This window comes from Vombatus ursinus, unplaced genomic scaffold (assembly GCF_900497805.2).
Source record: "Vombatus ursinus unplaced genomic scaffold, bare-nosed wombat genome assembly UNPS02013819.1, whole genome shotgun sequence".
NCBI lineage: Eukaryota > Metazoa > Chordata > Mammalia > Diprotodontia > Vombatidae > Vombatus > Vombatus ursinus.
The window spans coordinates 32,730-53,713 of record NW_020953597.1 but is presented as its reverse complement, the minus strand read 5'-3'; the positions used below and the strand labels follow the sequence as shown (position 1 = coordinate 53,713).

At 37.6% G+C, this 20,984-nt stretch overlaps 1 protein-coding gene across 1 annotated transcript; it reads left to right on the top strand.

Annotated features, from left to right (window-relative positions):
* Positions 1-1,208: 1,208 nt before the first annotated feature.
* Positions 1,209-17,704, top strand: LOC114040612 (rhotekin-2-like). The gene is made up of 5 exons (XM_027858720.1): positions 1,209-1,307; positions 2,823-2,954; positions 8,739-8,904; positions 14,590-14,697; positions 16,446-17,704. Exons 1-5 carry the CDS (start codon positions 1,236-1,238, stop codon positions 16,841-16,843), a joined length of 876 nt encoding a protein of 291 aa, XP_027714521.1. The 5' UTR covers positions 1,209-1,235; the 3' UTR covers positions 16,844-17,704.
* Positions 17,705-20,984: the final 3,280 nt, after the last annotated feature.

The following is a 20,984-nucleotide window of genomic DNA, read 5'->3' as shown; positions in this document are numbered from 1 at the left end:
TTCTGAGCCACTGAGAGGTCTGTTAACTTGCCTGTGGTCACGGAGCCGGTATGAATGGGGGGAAGGGCTTCAACCTGGGTCTTCTTAACCACTATAATATTGCCTCTCTTCTTTCACATTAGCACGTGCTTAGCAAATATCTGTTGTCTTGACTTATTCTCCAAAAAAGTTCAACACATTTAAACCTATTTGAATCAGCAGTGAAAAAGTGAGTTTATTTGTTTCTCCACGATGCTACCGGCATTGACTTTCATTGCTTTTCGTCATTTTTTTTGCATTTTGATGGGTATGAGATTCCCATTCGTTCTGAAAACAAGGCAGCAGCTTCCATAAACTGCTGAGAAACCAGGTCTCTCCGAAGCCCAGGAGAAGTGGTGGTGTTATCCTGCTGTGTCATGTTGGAGAAGGGCTTTGATCAAAAGGCACCGTGGTTTTTCCATGGACTGTTCTGTTTAGTTAAGCTAAGTCATTATTCTTTTTCCTGTAAGCCCTACAAGCAAACCAAACCCAACGAAACAGAAGACTGAATTCTGGTTACTGAACATTCATATTTATAGTATTATTAATATTCTAACAGCAAGCAATTTTTCTTTTAAAGTTAATTTTTGAAATTTTACTGTAGCCTTAGGTTTGACATTATTATTTGGGAGTCGCTTTTTAAAAAGGGGAACCTAACTAATTTTCATAATATAAACCAGTTTAAAAATAGTATTTGATGTAGAGAAATCAGCTTCTTCCTAGGGACTTCTTAGGACATATCCAGTAAATAAAGTGTGTCATACCAATAGACCAACCCCCTTTTATTGACTTCTTAGCAGCAAAAGAAAAGGTAACCTACCCAAAGTCCCTTGTTTATTTTAGCAGAAGAAATACAGGATAAATGCTGTTAATACCACTTCTTTCTGGTGGCCCTGCTGACCAAGCCTACAAATTTCATCCTGATCTCTTGGTTTATTCTAGCATTTGTTTGTATCTGATCATGCCATTGGTATTCTGAGTGGAATGAGCCTCAGACGGCACTGGAATAATAAACAGTCGAACAGCTTATAATGCTAAAAATGAATTTTAAAACCTATTGTTACACAAAGATAAAACATCACAAAATTAAAATGGATTTTGTAACTGGCTTAAATGAGTTTCTATCCCTTCACAATGGTTGTGTGATTTTTCTCCTCCTGATATTTTTTTCCTTTTAAACAGAAGAGTCATCATTTTGGCTTCCCTTGTATGGTAACATGTGCTGCCGATTAGTCGCCCAGCCAGCTTGCATGGCTGAAGATGCATTCAAAGGATTTCTTGATCAGCAGGTTCGAATGCTCTTCCATATCCTTTAGCAGTAGTGAATGTCTGTTTGAAGTATTAGAGAATATTACACCCAATTAAATCTGTATATACTGATGTTGTTCTCTGGTCTTCTTCCAATAGGGAAAAGTCTGTTGTGGAATATCGTGGTTTATGGAGTTATTAAAGTGTTATGTCTCAGTTTGATCAATCATTAGACTATTGTTGGTGTGCTTACATCCTCATTTTATAAACTAAGAAGATCTTTGTTGGAATGGGGTTTACAAGGGGAAAATCCAACACAAGGTGGAAGCTAAGAGGTTCCTGCTGTAGGGTTCTTGGGCTCAGGATTGTAGTCCAGTCCAGAGGTTTGGGAAGGTGCTCAGCTGCCCCAAACATCTAGAGGGGACGGGGGATGATCAGTGTCAAGAAGGCGCCCATCTACTTCTCTGTGTGTCGTGACTGTAAGGGAAGTGGGCGTGAGCACATGTTTGTGTGTGTGTGTGTGTGTGTGTGTGTGTGGGTACATACACACATGCATGTGTTTGTGTGCTATGTCTGTGAACTTAAATTTTTTTGATAATGATTTCAATGTAATTGATTTCCTGTGTAATCCTATGTATTTTATTTTATGCATTTAAAAACATTATTCTGAGAAGAGATTGTTATTCTGAGAAGAGATTGTAGATCACCCAAAGGCTCTGGGACAAACGGTCAGGAACTCTTGGTGTCTATGTCAGGGGGGAGGGTTTGGCTAGAAGGAAGCCTTCTGTTGCATAAGGAACTCTTTTCCCATCATCCCAGCTCTGCGTTGGATGTTCAGTAGCAACAGAAGGCCCCTTCTTGTGAAGTCCCTGATTTGGGGAGGGGGAAAAGCTTGACACCATTCCCATAAGGCAGTTACTGGCAGAGATGAGATTTTGGCACTGTTGAGGCCCCTGGGCTTCCAAATCTGCCTCTATGCCACCTACTACTGATTTATTTATAACCATAAATAGTTATTTCCATCCAGTAAATAATTCATTATGGACTATAGTGAATCAATAGCTTTTTTCCGAGAGAGATTCCATTATTAGAAGAAAAGAAAATTTGCATTCTCACTGAGCAGTTGACATTTGCAGTGTTCCCAGCAAAGTGTTTCAAAACAAGATTTTGAAAATCACCAAGTTATTTTTCTAATTTTGCCAGGTCATTTGATAGATTGCCACTGTGTTTGGAGCACTAATTTTTAATAGACTTGCTTCATCTGGTGAAAGATCTCTTAGAACAATGTATAGATTATGATTTTGTGTGGGGAATAGCTCTGTGGTATTTATTTTTTAGTCTAGATTCTTTGTGAATTTGGGACTTTAATTCCCTGAAGCTAACTTGCTTTTTGATCTCTGGAAACTGATTTACTTCACATGGAATTAAAAGGGAAATCTCTTGTTGGTTTCAAATTGTAAAAATAGGGTAAACTTGGAGAATTTCAAAATTTTATTAAAATTAGCAAAATTGAGAAAGTTGTTTGATTTGAAATTTGTTGATTATTTCTTCTTCAGGTAATGGTGGAAGGCCTAATTATGTGGAAAAGGCTGTACTGTGTGCTGAGAAGTGGCCAACTCTTCTGCTATTATACCCCAGAAGAAATTGAAGCTAAAATAGAACCCACTTTGGTAGTGCCTTTTAACAAGGTAAAATATGATGCTCTTAGGCCAGTAAGGATAAAAAAAAAAAAAGTCCTAAAAAAGACATGGCTTTTGGTCACTTCTGAGTTAGCCAGTTCAATTCTGCCCCCAGATGTAAAATTCTTGAGTTGGGGGCCTTCGTTACACATCTTATTCACTAAAATGTTGTCATATTTTAAAACAATGAAACCTATTCCCTTCTCTTCTTTCCATCTCAGAGCTAGTTGTCTTAATTGGAAATCTTACACACCCCTTATTGTCCATGCACTGCTGTTGATTAGCTCCAATTTATCCTGAATATGCCTTGTTTGTACACTGTTGTTAATATGTCGTCCCCTCCATTAAACTGTGAGCTTTTTGAGAATAGGGACTCTTTTGCCTTTCTTAGTATCCTCAGTGCTGAGCACAGTGCCCAGCACATAATAGGTGCTTAATAAATGTTTATGCAAGAAGACTGGAATTATTAAAAAAAAAAAAAAAAAAGCAAAAAATAGCATGCTTCAGTCTGTATTCAGTCAATATCGGTTTTTATGGATGCGGATAGTTTGCTTCATGAGTCCCTTGGGATTGTCTTGGATCATTGTATGGCTAAGTCACTCACAAGTTCTTCCTACAATATTGCTAATTCTGCTCACTTCACTTTGCATTAGTTCATGTAAGCCTTTCCAAGTTTTTCTGAAATCTACCTGCTTGTCATTTCTTATGGCACAATAATATTCCATCACAATCATATACCATAGCTTGTTTAGCTATTCCTCAATTGATGGGCATCCATAAGTCTGATAGATAATATTTTCCATGTTCTTGTAATTTTCTTTATATCTAGATCTTGTATCCATTTAGACTTTAGCTTGGTAAATAGTGTAGGATATTGGTCTATACCCAATTTCTGCCAAACTGCTTTCTAGTTTTCCCAACAATTTTTACCAAAATAGTAGATTCTTATCCCCAAAGCTTAAGTCTTACATTTGTCAAACATAAGGTTATTATAATCATTTAGTGCTATGTATTATATGTCTACCCTGTTCCACTGATCCACCTTTCTTTTTCTTAACAAATACCACAAAGTTTTGACAACTACTGACTTATAATATAGTTTAAAATCTGGTATTGCCAAACCTTCCTTTTTTTTTTTCATTAATTCCTTTGATATTCTTGACCTTTTGTTCGTTCAAATGAATTATCATATTTTCTAGTTCAAAATAGTTTTTAGTAATAAGATTAGTTTGGGTAAAATTGTCATTTATTATATTGGCTCTGCCTACCCATGAACATTTCTCCAGTTATTTAAATCTGACTTTATTTGTATAAAACATGTTTTATAATTAAGTACACGTAGTTCATGGGTTTGTCTTGACAGATACACTTCCAGGTATTTTATGCTGTCTATGATTATTTTAAATGGAGTATCTCTTGTTGAAAGTTTTTGTTGGTGCTATCTAGAAATGCTGATGATTTATGTGGATTTATCTTATATCCTGCTACTTTTGCTAAAATTATTATTTTCAGCTAGCTTTCTAGATTTTCCAGGTATATCTAGGGTTCTCTAAGTATACCATTGTATCATCTTCAAAGTGATAGTTCTGTTACTTCAATGCCTATTTTCATGTCTTATTGCTGTAGCACTGCTTCACAGTGGAATCTCTTCATTTGCATCATCTCAAATTGCATTCCAGAATGGTTGACAGTGCATTAGGGTGCTTGTATTTGCACCACCCCTCCGTCATTAATTGTTCCTATTGTCTGCTTTACCAGTTTTTTGGGTATGAGGTAAAACTTGGGAATCATTCATTTGCATTTCTCTTATTCTTGCTGATCTGGAGCATTCTTTCATCAGACCGTGAATAATTTACAATTCTTTTGAGAATTGTTTGTGCATCTCCTATCAGCCATCCTATCTACTGGCAAATAGCTTTTGGTCACATATTTCTTGGTTATCTTTATCTGGGATCTTTATCAGATCCTGATATCCCATGAGCTCCTTGAGGGCAGGGACTGTCTTTTGTGTACCCAGATTGAGCTGAGCCTGAGACCTAGCAGGCCCTTAATAATGTTTATTGATTGAGTATGGATTTGATATAAGCCTCAACCTCTCAGCTTCTTAGCCTATTTGCATTAATTTTATATCTACTTCTAATTAACTTACCCTATTATGTGATGTCTTGTTAAGTTTTTCCTTATAAATTGTGTACAGTTCTTTCTTTTTTGGTATTAAGTGCACAGAGATAAATATTTGAAGGGAAAGAAAGGGAGCTATTTACTCTGGAGGAAGAGGGAGGAATTCAGAATTTGTCATTCTCCAACATCATCAACATCCTTCTCCCTCTTCCAGTTTGGTAACCTTTCTGTTGCCCATGATTCCTTGCTCTCCCTTAATTGTCATGTCCATCCTCACTGCTCTACTCATCAGCTCATCACCTATTGAGGCCATCTTTACTTCTCCTCTGGATGATTGCGTGGACCTTCTGTTTGATCTCTCTGCTCCCAGGCTCCCTCCTCACTTAAGTCTGTCCCCCACCACAGCTGTCAAATGCTATTCTTCAAACCCAGATCTGAACATAGCGCTCCCCTGCCCAAGAAGCTTCAGGGGTTGCCTCTAGGATAAAATACAAACTACGTTTAAAGTCCTCCACAAACTAATTCCAGCCTGTCTTTTTCCTGGCTGTGTTTTAGTAAAATCAGTTGATTTTTGGTTTTATCTTGGATAGGGCACAACATTTTAGAATGCAAAATCTTTTTAGATCTTGGTTCTGGAGGAGAGAGTGATCTCTGCCTTACTTATATCCAATTCACATTCAGGTCAAGGCATTACCTTGTGGAGAAACAAAAGATCTTATTTCTGTCATCTAGGGTATAGCTTTTCTTTCAGTCCTCACATGAATGCAGATATTTTAAAGACATTCCATGTGGGCCTTTATCCACAGCATTGATAAAATGTGGAGGAAGCGAAGTTGTACATTCAATACTTAGGTAGATTCAGTTACAAAGGACTCCTTAAGAAAATAAATAACCATGTAAACAATTGAAAGTATCTTTAGTGCTCGTGGCTAGGCCATGCCAATGTAATAAAAATGGAAATACTTACAAAGTTAATGTACAGTTTTAATGCTTTGGCAATCACACTATCAAAGAGATACTTCATAGAACTCAATAAAAGAAAAACAATTTATTTAAAGGAACAAAAGATGTAGTCTATAAAGAGAAATAACAAAAAAATGTAGGAATGAAGGGAATGGCACTTTTATACCTCAAACTGTATTATAAAGCAGCAAGCATCAAAACCATTTGGTATCCATTTAAACTATATATGAATAAATCAGTGATAGGGAGTAGACAAGGAAGAATTGGAAATAATGGAACACAATAAATCACCAAGTATATGATAAACCTGAAAACATTAATTACTTAGAAAAGAACTCCCTGTTTTGATAAGAACCAGTAGTTAGCTGGAAAGCAATCTGGCCAAGTTGGACCAACATCTTATACAATATTCTACAATTATTCAAAATGGATACATGACCTGAATATTAAAGATTACCATTAAAAAAAATTAGAAGAAAAACACATTACGTATCTTTCAAAGTTAAAGTTAAGAAATATGTTCTTAACCAGGCCAGGGACAGAGCCAATCATAAAAGATAAAATAGATAATTTTGATAAAATGAAATTGAAAAGCTTCTGTGCAAACAAAATGAACTCATCTAGGTAAAGAAGAGAATCAGTCAAATGGGGGAGAGAATGTTGGTATTAAATTCTTAGATAAGGATTTGTTATCCAAGATTTTTGGACAGCTAACAAAAAGGCCATTCCCCAGTAGATAAATGGTCCAAGGATATGAATAAACAATTCTCAAAAGAAGAATTCAACCACCTGAAAGAAGCTCCAGATCACTAATTATAAGAGAAATGCAAATCAAAACAACCCTGGAGTTTCACCTCACACCCAGCCAAGGTAGGAGTAGTCAATGCTGGAGGGGATATAGAAAGACAAGCATATACTAACCATATGCCTTGTTGGAGCAATGAATTAGTTGACCACTTTGGGAAGCAATTTATACTTATGCAAATAGAGTGACTGAAATATACATATACGTGTCCTTTGAAACTGAGATTCCGAGGTCCCATAATGCATCAACATGTTTATAGTATCTCTTTTTGTAGCGGCAAAGAACTTGGAACAGAGTAGATGCTCATTAGGGAAAAGGATCTGTGAATTAAAGTATGTAAATGTAAGGAATATAATGTGTAGAAAGACATGAACTAATGAAAGGTAAAACAACCACAGCAAAATACTACCCACAATGGCTACAACACAGTAAATGGAGAGAAGCACAACCACAAAATAATCAGTCAAACATTTATTAAGTGCCTACTGTGTGCTAAGCGCTAGGGACATAAAACATGGCAAAAGACCATTCCTGCCCTTACGGAGCTTATAGTCTAACAGGGAAGACAACATGGAAATAAAGTGAGCTATGGACACAATAAATAGGAATTGAGAGGGAAGGGATTAGAATTTGAAGAGGTTGGGGGGAAATGCTACAAAATGCCAGAGAACAAGCCAGAAACCAAAGAGGAGATAGAAGAAAGCACCCCCACCCCTCCTCGCAGAAGTGGGGGAGGACAGAGACAAGGATCCATGAGTGTAGAACATTGATATACATTGTCAGATTTTTTTTTTCCAATTTATTGATCTATTTTTTGGGGTGGGGGTGTTTCTTTTTAAAAAAAAATTTTAATTATTCAGTGGGACGACTCTGGAAGGAGTAAGGGGAAAAGAAACAGAAAGTTTAGGTGATGTCAAAACCAAAGATATCAATAAACATTTATTTTTTTAAATTGCCCAGCACAGGGGTCATGGCCCTCCTTTATCCCTCTTGCAACTCCCCGAGTTGAAATGGCTTTTAAAGTCACTGCTCTCTGAGGCGTGTTCCCTTAACCACTTTTGAATCCACCTAATTATGTTATTATCCCCTTTCCATGGCAGAGTGTTCCCCCAGAGGCCAGGGGGAGCCCTCTTCCCACTCACTATTTAGATCTACTTTGTCCAACAGCATGCAGTCCAATGGCTCTCCTCTCCTCTTTCTGTGGGCAAATCAGGCCCGATAGAATTATTGTCTTTTCAGGGACTTGGATCTAGGGTTTCCTTTTAATGCTTTCCAGCATTCCAAAAATTGAATTTGAACATCTTATGGGAGTAATATTGCTTTATAGACCTTTAGCTATGAGGTTTATAAATGAATGGTAGATATAAAATAAATGTTAACGAGGAAACCCTCACAACATCTCACTACAGTAGAAACTCTATTGTCCTTTCCATGTCTCTGCTGATCCTTCTGGTTCCTGGCATGAATGTCAGAATGAGGAGCATTTTACTGATTCTTTTCCATTTTATTACTGTTGAAAGTAGAAATAACGAATACTCTGCACTACAGTTATCACATGTGCTTTTTGTTTCATTGCTCAGGTTAGGAGCTGCAGATAAGTCTCCCCCCATCCCCTTTACGCCAAGGAAGATTCAAACAGTGGCTAGATTTTCATCTCATGGAAATTAGCTCAGTCAGTATAGAGAGCCCACATGTTACTCCTATGAAAACCCTTGCATTCTTGATATGGGTTTGAAGTTTGAATATTGAAAATCATTCCTAGGAACGACTCCTTTTAGGCCTGGACTGATCACGAAGTAGTCTGATTTCTCATTGTGTCCTGGGCAGCTGTGCCAGGCGAGCACCACAGTCTTTGGGTGGATTGTTGAGCTAAGCACCAGTTGGTGTTTTATCTGAACTTTTAGGAAACCAGAATCCGCACAGTGGATAATGACCCCAAGAAAAGAGCGAATCGTTTCTTCGTGATCAACCTCATGGCTGATAAGGTGGTGACGCAGACATTTGCTGCTGATAGTCTGGAAGAACTTTCCAAGTGGATGGACGTTTTCAGACAGCATATTTTTGACCTCAGTGAGTAGACATTTGGGGCTTTCTAGGGGCATGGTTGTGTGTAATAAATACTGCTGCTACGGGGCACCCTGGTCCACAGAGCTCCAGGGGTGGGGGGGGTGAAGACCCGAGTTACTCACTGTATTGACTCTGGGCAAGTCTGCCTCTCTTTCTTCATCTGCAAAATGGGAATAGTGGTAGTAGTAATCATTGCAACTCTTGTGAGGATTAAATGAAATAACATTTGTTACAGTGCCTGGCATATCATAGATGTTTAATAAATACTTATCCCCTCCCTCTCCTTTTTCTTAAGATCCATTTACAGTGATTTCCTCAAATTGCAAGGTCTTTTACCTCTTCCAATCAAATAGGCAGTGAACAAGTGTTTGCACCTGCTGTGTGCCACTCACTGTGCTAGGCACTGAGGATACAAATGGGAAAAGGAGCATGCATTCTATTCAAAGAGTCGATATCCGAATAAATCTGTGCAAAATAGATGAGGTAAATATGTTGGAGAAAGGGCAGTGGCTGCTGAAGAGAGCAAGAAGGGCTTCCTGGAGAAGATGGGGGCCGAACAGTGTTTAGAGGGAAACAAGGGAATTCTGAGAGGCAGAGAATGGCAACCTATGCGTGGAGAACAGCCTGTACAAAGGTGTGGAGGTGAGAGATGGAGCGTCATATGTGAGGAACAGTAAGAAGGCCAGTTTGGATGGACTGTGGCTAACGTGTTTAAAAGGTTGGAAGTGTAGGTTGGGGCCAGATTGTGAAGGGCTACAAAAACTAACTAGAGAACTGATATTTAATTCTAGAGAAAGAGGGAGCTATTGAAGTGTATTGAGTAGGAGAGTAATCTGGTAAAACCCATGCATTAGGGAAATTACTGTTAGTTGTTTGGAGGTTGGTTTGGAGATGGAAGGACTTGCGACAGGAAGACAAATTGAATGGGGGAGAGGGGATAAGAACCTGAGTGAAGGTGGTGATCATGTGAGCAGAGAGAAGGGGGTGGTCATCTTCAAGAGAAATGTTGTGGAGGTGGAAATAAGATCTGGTGATGGTTTGAATATATGGGATGAGGAAGAGTGAGTAACCAAGCATAATGCCAACCTGAGTGATGAACAGGATCGTGGTGCCCTTGCAATGCATAAGGAACTTCTGAATGGGGAAGGATAATGAAAGAATGAGTTCATTGGTGGGCATGCTGCATTTGAGATGCCTATGGACATCCAGAGCTCAGGAGAGAGACTGAGGCTGACTTGGGAGTCATCTGCATAGAGATAATGATGCTTACATCCATAGGAGCTAATGTGGTCTCCAAGAGTACAGAGGGAGAATGGACAAGGACCCAGCATAGGTTTAGGGTCCTCCCAGAATTAAAGGATGTCGTACGTAAGACGGACCAGTAAAGGAGACTTAGAAGGAGAAATCAAACATGCAGGTAGAGATCAAGAGAGCAGCGTCACAACCCAGAAAAGAATCAGCATCTGGGGGCAGACCTTGGTCAATAGGGCCAAAAGCTTGAAGGAGGTTGAGAGGCATACGGATGGAGCAAAGCCATCAGACGAGGTCATTAAGAGATCACTGGTGACTTTCGAGAGAACATTTTGAGTTGAGGGAAGTGGGAAGCTAGATGGTAGAAGATTCAGAAGTGAGTGAAAAGTGAAAGCAATGGTGTAGACGTCTGTTTCTACCAGATTGGCTGTGAAAAGAGATGTGGTATAATGGCTTGAGCTAGGGGAGACTTTGGTGTGTTTGCAGACAGCAAGGAAGGAACCAATAGAAAGAGAGGGTTTGAAGATGAGAGAAGGGGAAGAGATGATGAAAAAAGAGTGAGGGGATGGGGTCAAGGGCACATGTAATGGGGTTGGCCTTGGCGAGAGAGTCACCATCCTGTGGCTAAGAATCCAAGAACAGTGTTGTAACGGGATTCAAGCAAACAAGATGCAACCCATTATAATATCTAAGAGCCAGGATCAAAGCGTTATATTTAGGATTTATCATCTTCAATCCTTTTACTTCCTTACACTCCCTCCCCAATTACTAAAGAATTGCTAGGATAATAAGGTTGTCTATGTTGTTAAGCTATGAACTCACTGTCTTTTAAAGAGAAAGCAATCCTTATAGAAACTCTTTGGCCATAGCAATCCGTGAAAGAAAGACAACTGAATACAAACAAGGCTTCTATGTTACCACCTTCTAATTTAGTACTGGCAGTAACCAGTAGCAGAAAAGGAGATAGAAGTTCTAAGGATTGAGCCCAACATTCACTCTCCTTAGTACTCCAAATTGGGGGTTCTCCATTGACCAATGACTGGACATATGACTCGAGTAACTAATTCTATCAATATTGACATGTATTAACAAGGAGATGGCAGCTTAACAAATACGTTTCTCACAGGTTCTTCTTAGAATGGCAAATAAAGAAGGTGTTGCAATTGTCTTTACCATATGTCTCAAGGCAATAAAAAGTACTATTTCATGGAAGACATAGCTATCTTATATTGCTGGGGGCTGAATGAGCATTTTCCAAAAAAAAAAACATGAAATTATTGTAGAGGAGGACGAGGACGCAAAAATCCTTCCAAGAATTTGATAAGACTTTCTAAATTAAATCAACATCTACTTAATATCCAGAGACTCCAGTGCAAGGGAGGACAAAGGGAGGACTGTGAAAAATGCACAACAACAACAAAAAGCGTGTAGACTACACTGAGGTTTTACATATAGCCTGAATGTTTGTTGGGAAGAAAGTTGGGAGGCACTGTATGTATCAGGCACCAAACAAAATCACAAAAAACTATACTGATTATGTATCTATATATATCTATATATCTATATATAGATATATAGATATATAGATATATATATAATATAACACTTGGTTATCATTGTCTGAATTGTTTCTGAATCAGACATCTGCAGGCAGTCTGAGTATCACTGTTAGAGCTCACTGAATGAGATCCATCGTCACTCAGGAAGGTTTCCTCTTACTATCCATGCAGGAAAAATCAGATGGATGAAAAATGCCTGTTGACGAGTAGTTGATTTCTCCCCCCTTTCTCCTGAAAACAGGTTGATTCAAAATATTTTGTAATAGGTAAAAAATTTCAACAGACTTGAGGAAGGGAGTCCCATGACAAAGTCTGGTCTGATTGAATACAGAGTAGGAGAATCCCGGGTGAAGCTGTGGGGATGGCTAGGCTGTTTGGCTAGAATACACAGGAGATCAATGAGAACTAGAGCATTGGACCACTTGAAGCACTGTATAACTTTCCAAACACGATGCAGCCAGCTCTCCTCCTACTGCGCCATTTTGGACCCAGGCCATTGGCTGCGGATTTTCTATGTTGTCCTAGAGACGGTAGAGTGCAGCTAGGTGGCACCGTAGTCCATAGAGTGCTGGTCCTGGAGTCAAGAAGATTCATCTGCGTGCGTTCAAATCCAGCCTCAGACACTTACTAGCTGTGTGACCTTGGGCAACTCACTTAACCCTGTTTGGCTCAGTTTCCTCATGGGCTCCAGCCATGGAGGGAGATGGCAAACCACTCTAAAATCTTTGCCAAGAAAACCCTAAGTGGGGTTGTGAAGAGTAGGATATGACTGAAACAACTAAACAACAACAAAGAGGCTGAGTGCAAGAAGGTGAGTCAGGCAGAGGCCTCAGGAAGATTGTTTGGGTGAGTGTCCAGGATGGCCGTAGCCCTTCCTTCCTAGCTGCCACCGCCTTCCCTCCCCCCCAGCCCAGCGTTGACCCACACATGAGCCAGGTAAGTGAGGAGGGACATGAGATGATAACTAACTGTAAGGCTAGAGATGCCTGTTCACTCTGTACCATGGAGGCTGCTTCTGTGTGAGCTCAGCATTTGTATTTAATATTTCTTAAGGGAGATTTGGTTTGGATGTTAAGATGCAGCCACCCACCACCATATGCACCGATTTTTATTCCCTTGCCAGATGATCTGCGTTCAGTTGTGAAGATTCGGCCAGTCAACATTTCACCTAAATTTATGCTCCTCTGCCTTCAGTAAAATTTGCTGTTGTGAGGGGTACAGTGGGGAAGGTGGTATTATGTTCCAATTTCAAACAAGATTAGTATCTTTTACGAAATTCAGCCAGCAGTTTAACAATGAAACTCCTTCAGCTAATCGGGCGCAGTAAAAACGCTGCACTTAAGAATTTGTCGAGAAAGGCAGCAGAGACATCCTGCTTGGCTTCTCCACAATCTGTTTCATTATCTTCTCATTAGACTAGAGGTTGATTTGCGGGGGGGGGAGGGGGGGGGAGCAGCTAGCTCTTTATGTCTTTATTTAAAAGAGAGGGAAAGTACCGGGCTGAGATCCCCTGAGATTTAAACTTGGCTTAGAGCAGTCTTGAAGGTTTATCCTCGGAATTTTATTCCTTTCATAAATTGCTGTCTTCCTTGTTTCCATATCTTTACCATATACCATACTTAACAGGCTGTAATAAAACATACTGAAAGGTTTTTTATTTTCCTTATTTACTTGAGGTGAATAGATTGAGAAGTTGTAACTATTAATTAACCTGCTAGTGTTTTAGAGCAGAGCTCAGAAAACTGTGCAGATAACTTGAGTGAAAATGAGATGTCTTTAATTTCTTAAAGCCAGGAAAACCAGTCAGACTGGATCATGAGCATGGATATTGAGAACGTAATAAAATGCAGGGAACTGTGGGCCATAAATCAGTCTTAAAAAGTTCCATGCATTTGTACTACAGTCGTTTTCCTGGTCCTGTGGAGGACATAAGCATTGTGCCAGGGGATGACTAAATGTCTTTATATTGGGTAATTAATAGCAATTGCAGTGACGGACAGTGATGTTATCTGTGCATAGTAGGTCCTCCATAAGTACCGGAATGAAGAAATGAACAGACGAATGAATGTATGTTACTGGAGTCCCACCAAGGGAACTCAATCTGACGGTTTGATTTTAAAATAAAAGTTTTGAAAGAACACTTAATCTTTTCCAAGCTCTTTAAATTTAACTTTGTCCAAGATTAGATTTTTTCAGATTCCAATGCCTACTCATTTTAAAATGTCTCTCCTAAAACAAATTTGCTCAAGTTAGAAATAGATTGTGTGATATCTATCCAATCTTTTATTAATAACTGGTTTCACTTAAAGAGAAGAGAATGATTTTCCAACATTATATGATTGTCAAAAGAATGATAATCATCTTAGATAATAGAACAATTGTTTGTTAAATTGGCAATTCTTATTTCTTAGTTACATTTTCCCAAATTAAAATTATGCCTCAAAACTACTGGGTTTTTTTTTTCACACATAATTTCATCTCAGATAATTTTTACTTTTGATTTTATCTTAGAGTGCTTTTATTCATTATGTAAATGAATATCTCCATATTTTAACCATGAGTGGGAATAACAAAGTGGTGGTTACTGTCCTTTTAGTAAAGAAGCAAAACATTTACTCTCTTAATGCCATAGCTTGATATCTGCACAAGGGACTTTTCCTTTTTTAAAAAAAATTATTATTCTATTTTTTAATATTGTCATAACATCAAGATTTGGGTTTTTAAACTAACAGGAGAGTTAGGGCTTTATGCAAGTTTATTTAATGGTGCTGTTTTTCAGGTTTACTCACAAATCAAATTAAATTTACTGGCATCTGTTAAAAATAAAATATATGGATTTGCATTTATATTTTAGTCTAGTCTGTCTTTTCTTTCTCAGGCCAATGGAAGCATTGTTGTGAAGAACTTATGAAAATTGAGATTATGTCACCACGGAAACCACCTTTGTTCTTGACAAAAGAGGCGACCTCAGTCTACCATGATATGAGTAAGTGGGATTTGTCTTTTCCAAGCTGCAGGGTAACAAAAACAACATTGTCTGTATTCAAACAGCTTGTTCTATTGACATTAAAATGCTGAATTTTTTAGGGGCCGTCAGAATGAATGAAAAAAGACTATGATTACATCCTAAGGAGTTCATGTTTAATATATGAATTAATACAAAATTAATGAATACACATTTTTCATAGCTTGAATGCTTAAGATCAAACACAATTTTAAGGCTTCAGTATGAATAAAGGTACAGGGGAAATAAACATTAACTGAGTAGCTGATGAAAATTTTGAAAATGAAAGCTTACAATATTCCAAATTACAGTCATGTACTGTAATTTTTTCTCTTTTATTAAATTCATTTTTAAGTGGTTTTGGAAAATGAATATTAATGAAAGGAAAGCTTTCATCTTTGGCCAAAGAAAATTGCAATGTTTGGCACTTGGAAAAGTTTGAAACTTCCAGTCTCATTGATATTCCAATCCCCCATATTTTAAAGGGTATTTAAGATCTAAGCTTTGTGAGTTTTCAGCCATATTGTGAATAGATAGGAAATCACAACGACCTTCTGTTTTAATCTATCATCGTCCCCATGCATGCAAACTTACACACTCCTCAAGCCTGGCAGAGTGTTTGAAAATACTATGTTTTGTTTAAGAGTAAATATTCAACTAGCTCTTTACGCTCAGGACACGTTCCTTACAGAAGAAGGTGGATAGATGTGAGTGGGGAGGCCTCATTCTTTGGCTCTGGGCTTTCCCGCCCGGCCAAGACGTTTACAGTCTAGAAGCCAAATGTTCATGCAGTCACAGCAGTCTGAAGTTTTGTCATGCAGGCCGTGGTGGAAATGGAAACATTACCCTTAGTCAGAAGTGAGGTGGAGCTTTTCCACCTAGAGCTGTTCATATATATGTATATAAGTTTATGAATGTGGATGTGTATGTTACATATATACAGATATACTTTCTAAAATATTTATAATATAAAAACATATTTATATACACACATATCTGTACATATATGTGTATATGTATGTGTGTATATAAATGTAAGTATAGATGTGAAATATAGAATATAAAATCTATTTAATACGCATGTATACATATATGTATATGTGTATATATCATAATATATAAGTATATATAATATATTAAATACACAATATATATGTAGACATATAATATGAAATGTAGACTATAAAATGTATTTAATACACATGTATATGTATATATAAGTGTATTGTGTAATATATAAGTATACATATATGTATGTGTGTATAGATGCACATGTGTGCATATGTAACAGACTTCCAGATTGCAAAAATCCCTTCAGGAGCAGTTTTAGTTTAGGGCATAACATCCCCTAGCAGTGTTCTCTATCCACGAGTAGGAACACTTTTGACCAGCTGCTTGCGGGAGAATTGTATTGATTAAGAAACATAGAATTTTAGACCTTGAGGTGATAGGGAGCATAGAGTGTATCTATTCCAAACCCGTCGCTTTACAGATGAGGAAGCTGGGACTCGAGATGTTCGTTAACATGAATGGAATTTTTATTTTGACTTTTTGTTTTTTTAAACTTGATTATCTTTTATCACAAACATCCTAAAATGATTTAGACTTATCTAAGGTATTGGTCTAAGATCCTTGCTAGCTCTTAAAGTTAGGAAATGAATAGTCTCTCATGAAAAATTATTGTAACTTTGGAATTTCATCACCGTTTTTCCCCCTTAAAATCATTATAGGCATTGATTCCCCAGTGAAACTTGAGGGTTTAACTGATATAATAAAGAAGAAAATTGAAGATACTAATGGGCAGTTCCTCATTGGTGAAAAACAACCATCGCCCCCATGGGGTGCATTCTTTGATGGGACTCATCAAATAGTCTTTGAGAAAAATGTTGAGGTGTCTCCAACAAATGAACAATTAAGCAATAAAGATGGGAAGAGAAAGAAAAGGCGGGCACCTCTTCCTCCTTCGGATAAGCCACCATATCGTACAAAAGGACAGACAGAGGCAGATCAGTTGGACAAGGAGAACATCTGGGAAAAGACCAGCTTCGTGTCTCGCACCTCCTCTTTGGGTACATCAGTGACACAGACCCATGGCTTCACCTCATCAACTGCTTCCCAGTGGAGATAATAGTTTAATTGGTGGTGAGATCTTGGCCTCTTCGGGCATGAAACCAGATGTAGAGCGCCAGCTCCAGGACAGAAATCCGTCAAAGACGTTCTTGACCAAGATCTTGGTTGTAATTCCAGATGTAGCTCTTCCAGAATACATGGCTTAGCAAAAGCCACTGTTGGTTGCTGTTAACCACTGAGACTATTGTTGCCTCAGAGGCTGTGAGATGTATTGCTGCTTAATGACTGATAACTATTCATATTGCCATGGATAGGGATTTTTTATACTATTAATTAGGGGAGAAAACTGGTTTGTTTTTTAGGAGGGGGGAATATATTTATTTTCTATGCCTAATTGTCTCCATGTAGTTTCCACAACAGAATGAATGAGTCAGACTCTAAACGTAGTCTTGGAGTCTGGAAGAGTTAACTTGCACCCACCTCAACACCAGGGTGTAAAACTTTGCCCCCAGGGAAAATAAGAGCTGAAAAATTGAGGGTTGTTGGAGAGAATCTCTGGTTCTGTTATTAAATATGTGTCATATTCATCCTGTGAATTTTAATGGGAATCAAAGTTTGTTTTAATTCATATTTCAAAAGTTTTATTCAAACCACAAATTGCCGAATCCACCCAAGAAAGTTTCTTTAATATTCTGGAATTCTCATCTGACATTTCACTGGCTCCAGTTCAGTATTAGTCACCAGTTTATAGACTTGACCTTTTAAATTCGTGGGATAAATTCTGGAATCATATTGAATTCTTCATCTTTAAAAGGAATTTTTAATACACTGTTTAAAATTGTTTCCTTGATGTGCCCTGTAGCTGTGTTTTACCATTAATCCCTGAAAGTCAAATATACCCAGTTTTGGCCTACAGAAATTACACGTGACTACATGTTCTATATGCATTATTGAACAAGAAATTCACTTTTCTATATCCAGTGCTAATTTCCTATTGTGTAACATTGGATTTTCAAACTTTGGTTTGTAATTGAGTGCTTGGCCAACATTTTAACATTTAATTAACAGTTGTGTTCAAAGGAGATGGCAGATTAGGAATTCTCAGAAAAGTTGAATATGGTATTAATTTTCCATATTTAACTCAGATAAATAGTGTTGGTATTAAACCTGATCTTCCTTTCTTAGTTAGGTTTATAATGTGTTGTCTCTGTTATCTACCTAAAGTCAGATTCTTACAACAGTGACATAATTTCCATAGGTGGTAATTTCCATAGCAACTAATCATGGTGACAGAAATAGGATTATGAATTCAAGGAGATGGATAAACAGCAGGAACACATGAACCCTGTAAAGAGACAAAAACCCCTTTTCTTGTTATAATGTTCCTTGTAAGCAAGAACAGAGGCCTGCTTCTTAAAAAATCTGATCCAAATTTCCAAACAAAGCATTTTCCATAAGGTGTCAGTAGCAACACTAACCATCTCAAATCTTACTGAATTCTGAATGTTGTTGGAAGAAGGAAATAAAAATACATGGATTAAATTACTGCCCTGTTCTCTAATCTCTGGGGATCTTTTTAAAGCTATTAAAAGCTCCAAATCTTGGATCAGGCCTGCATTATTACAATGCAAAAATAAGTGCTTGGCCAAAAGGGCCTCTGTTAATTTAATTGGAGCCTTTATTTTTTTTTTTCCTGATGATAGCTACGGCCATATATGTAATTTTTAAGTGTAGAATATGTATGTGTGCCTATATACATATCTGTGTAGAAGTGAACATGTAGAATGATGCCGCTTTATCTGGTATCGGTACTTTTTGGAGTGGCCAAGATATATAGAAAGAGTAAGGGAGAATTTCCCAACCACTGAAGGAACAAGGAGAGACAAGGTCCTCAGTGAGAAGGCAACCCTGAATACTTGGCTAGTGTAATTTATGGAAGATTCTGCCCATGAAATCCTAGAAATAAAACTAACTTCCTTTCTCCAGTCAAAGAAGTTTATATTAATTGCAGTTTTGATTGCCCTTTTAACAAATGACATTGAAAAGTCTAAAAGGAAAATACCAGCATTAAAATGTAAAGTAATTCTTTTTAAAAAATAGAGCTGTTTTAGGTAGTATTTTCTGTCATCTGTTTCTACTTAATTGTATATCTAGACTATGCCGGAGGCAGAATGGGCTGTGTCACTGGGATCGGCCATTCATTCTCTCTTTCATAGCTGGAACCACTAACCCTCTCTCGAAACTTTTGAATTCTGTCCTTCTCATTTCTCATGTAAATTACAGCAGGGAGGGATTTTAGTTTGATGTGAGTTAAAAGTTCCTGGCTACAAAAATAATTTACACACCAGTCGTACCTTTCCTCAGTGGACCACTTTGAAGGTCTTAGAAATGGATGTCTCCACTCTTTCTCTGCCTTTGGACATGGATGAACTGGAGCCCTTTATATTCTTCCTGATGACCTCTTGGTTACTGATGGGCCCAGACCAAGAATAACACAGGTTCTCTTTATTTTAAAGTTTTCATTTTATTCTTTCAGTCAACAAACATCTTTTCTCTCCCTCTCTCTGTCCCCTCCCATGAAAGAGAGAAAGAAAAAAAAGACCTTTTAATAAATATGCACAAGTCAAGCAAAGCATGTCCCACATTGGCCATATCTGAAAATGTCCATCTAATTCTTCATCTTGGATTGTAACTTCTGTTGTAAATAAAGTGAATAATAATAATTCTCATTTGTATAGCACTTTAAGGTCTGCAGAGTGATTACAGATAGGTAAATTATGTGAATAGATTCTAAATAGGTAGAGGTCAATTGATTATAAATAGTACATAAAGGAAAATTTGTATTAATGCTAATTTAATAGAAACGTATATGAATTGAGTGACCATTAAGCCGAATACCCAATATCTGATTCAATAAGGACGTAGTCTAGAGTAATCCGATCCTATTTGTGAGCCCCAAGTAAATTGTTTGCCCTTTAGAGTTTCACTAACTCTGAGGTATCTCTGGTACCATTTGCACACTGAAGGAAATAACTCATTATTGTTACCATAATGTCTGGAAAGAGTTAAACTGTTTCCAACCCCCCCCCCCCCCCCCAAAAAAAAACTAAAGCAGTTTCCTCTCTTGCTATTGGTGAGATCTGGACCCTGTTTGCTTATGGTTTATTAGATTAAGTAGCACAAGAGCATGGAATCTAGTAAAAAAGTATTTTAAGTTGTACATTTTTCCATTATGCTCTGGTGTAGACAACTGCATAATTACCATTAGGGTATCTGTTAGCTCTAAAAAAAAAAAAATCCAGGATAAATTAATGAAACTTCTTTCCTAAGCTGTTGTAATAGAACAGGGACTTTACTGTCTCCTAGCTATACCATGGCCTAATAAATGTCATCACTCTACATGTTAAAGTGAAAATATAACTCCATAAAGTAATATTCTTCCTAGAAACAACTTCTAGGAAATATGCCTGTGAAAGGATTGTATATAATATACATAACATTACAAATATTACAAAAACATACAAAATACAGGAATAGAGCTAAATTAATGACTCCCAAAAATCTTCCTATTTTAATTGGTATCAATTGGTAGGTATTGGTCAATCAACTATACCATTTCCTACTCTAAAGCAAGTTTTCTAATTTAATTCTAAATTTATTTATCCCCACAAACTTACAGTCATCGATGGGAGCTACTAGAAAGAATGTTATTTTTCCCCCTAGACAAACTCATTGAATGGAAAGTTTTCTGGACTAGGATTTCTGTCTCCTCTTTGCCTCTCACATACACACCCTATGGAAGATGTCCTTGTCATTACAAAAACCTTCCAGGCCTCTATTATCCCTTGAAGAAATTGTTGGAAAGTACTGAGTTAAACCCATGATGAAGTTCATCAAAGACCTGTTCGTTTTATCTCATTTCCAATAAAGGGTGGCAGTTTATGATATAGAGTAATGTATGCTGAGTTGTAAAAAAAATGCTGGTTCAGCTTTAATGAATGGGCTGTCCTTTCGCATCCTTATGTGCCCCTTTAAATTGTTTCTTCTTCGTGTAGACAGACGATAAACTTGAAACACAGCCTTTTTTGACTAGAAAATTCAGCCCAATCTTGGTAATGACGGTCTAATTGGTGAAACTCGATGGAGCTAATAGATGTGTGGCAATTCTGTGATGCTATTCTGATGCTCAGAAGATGACT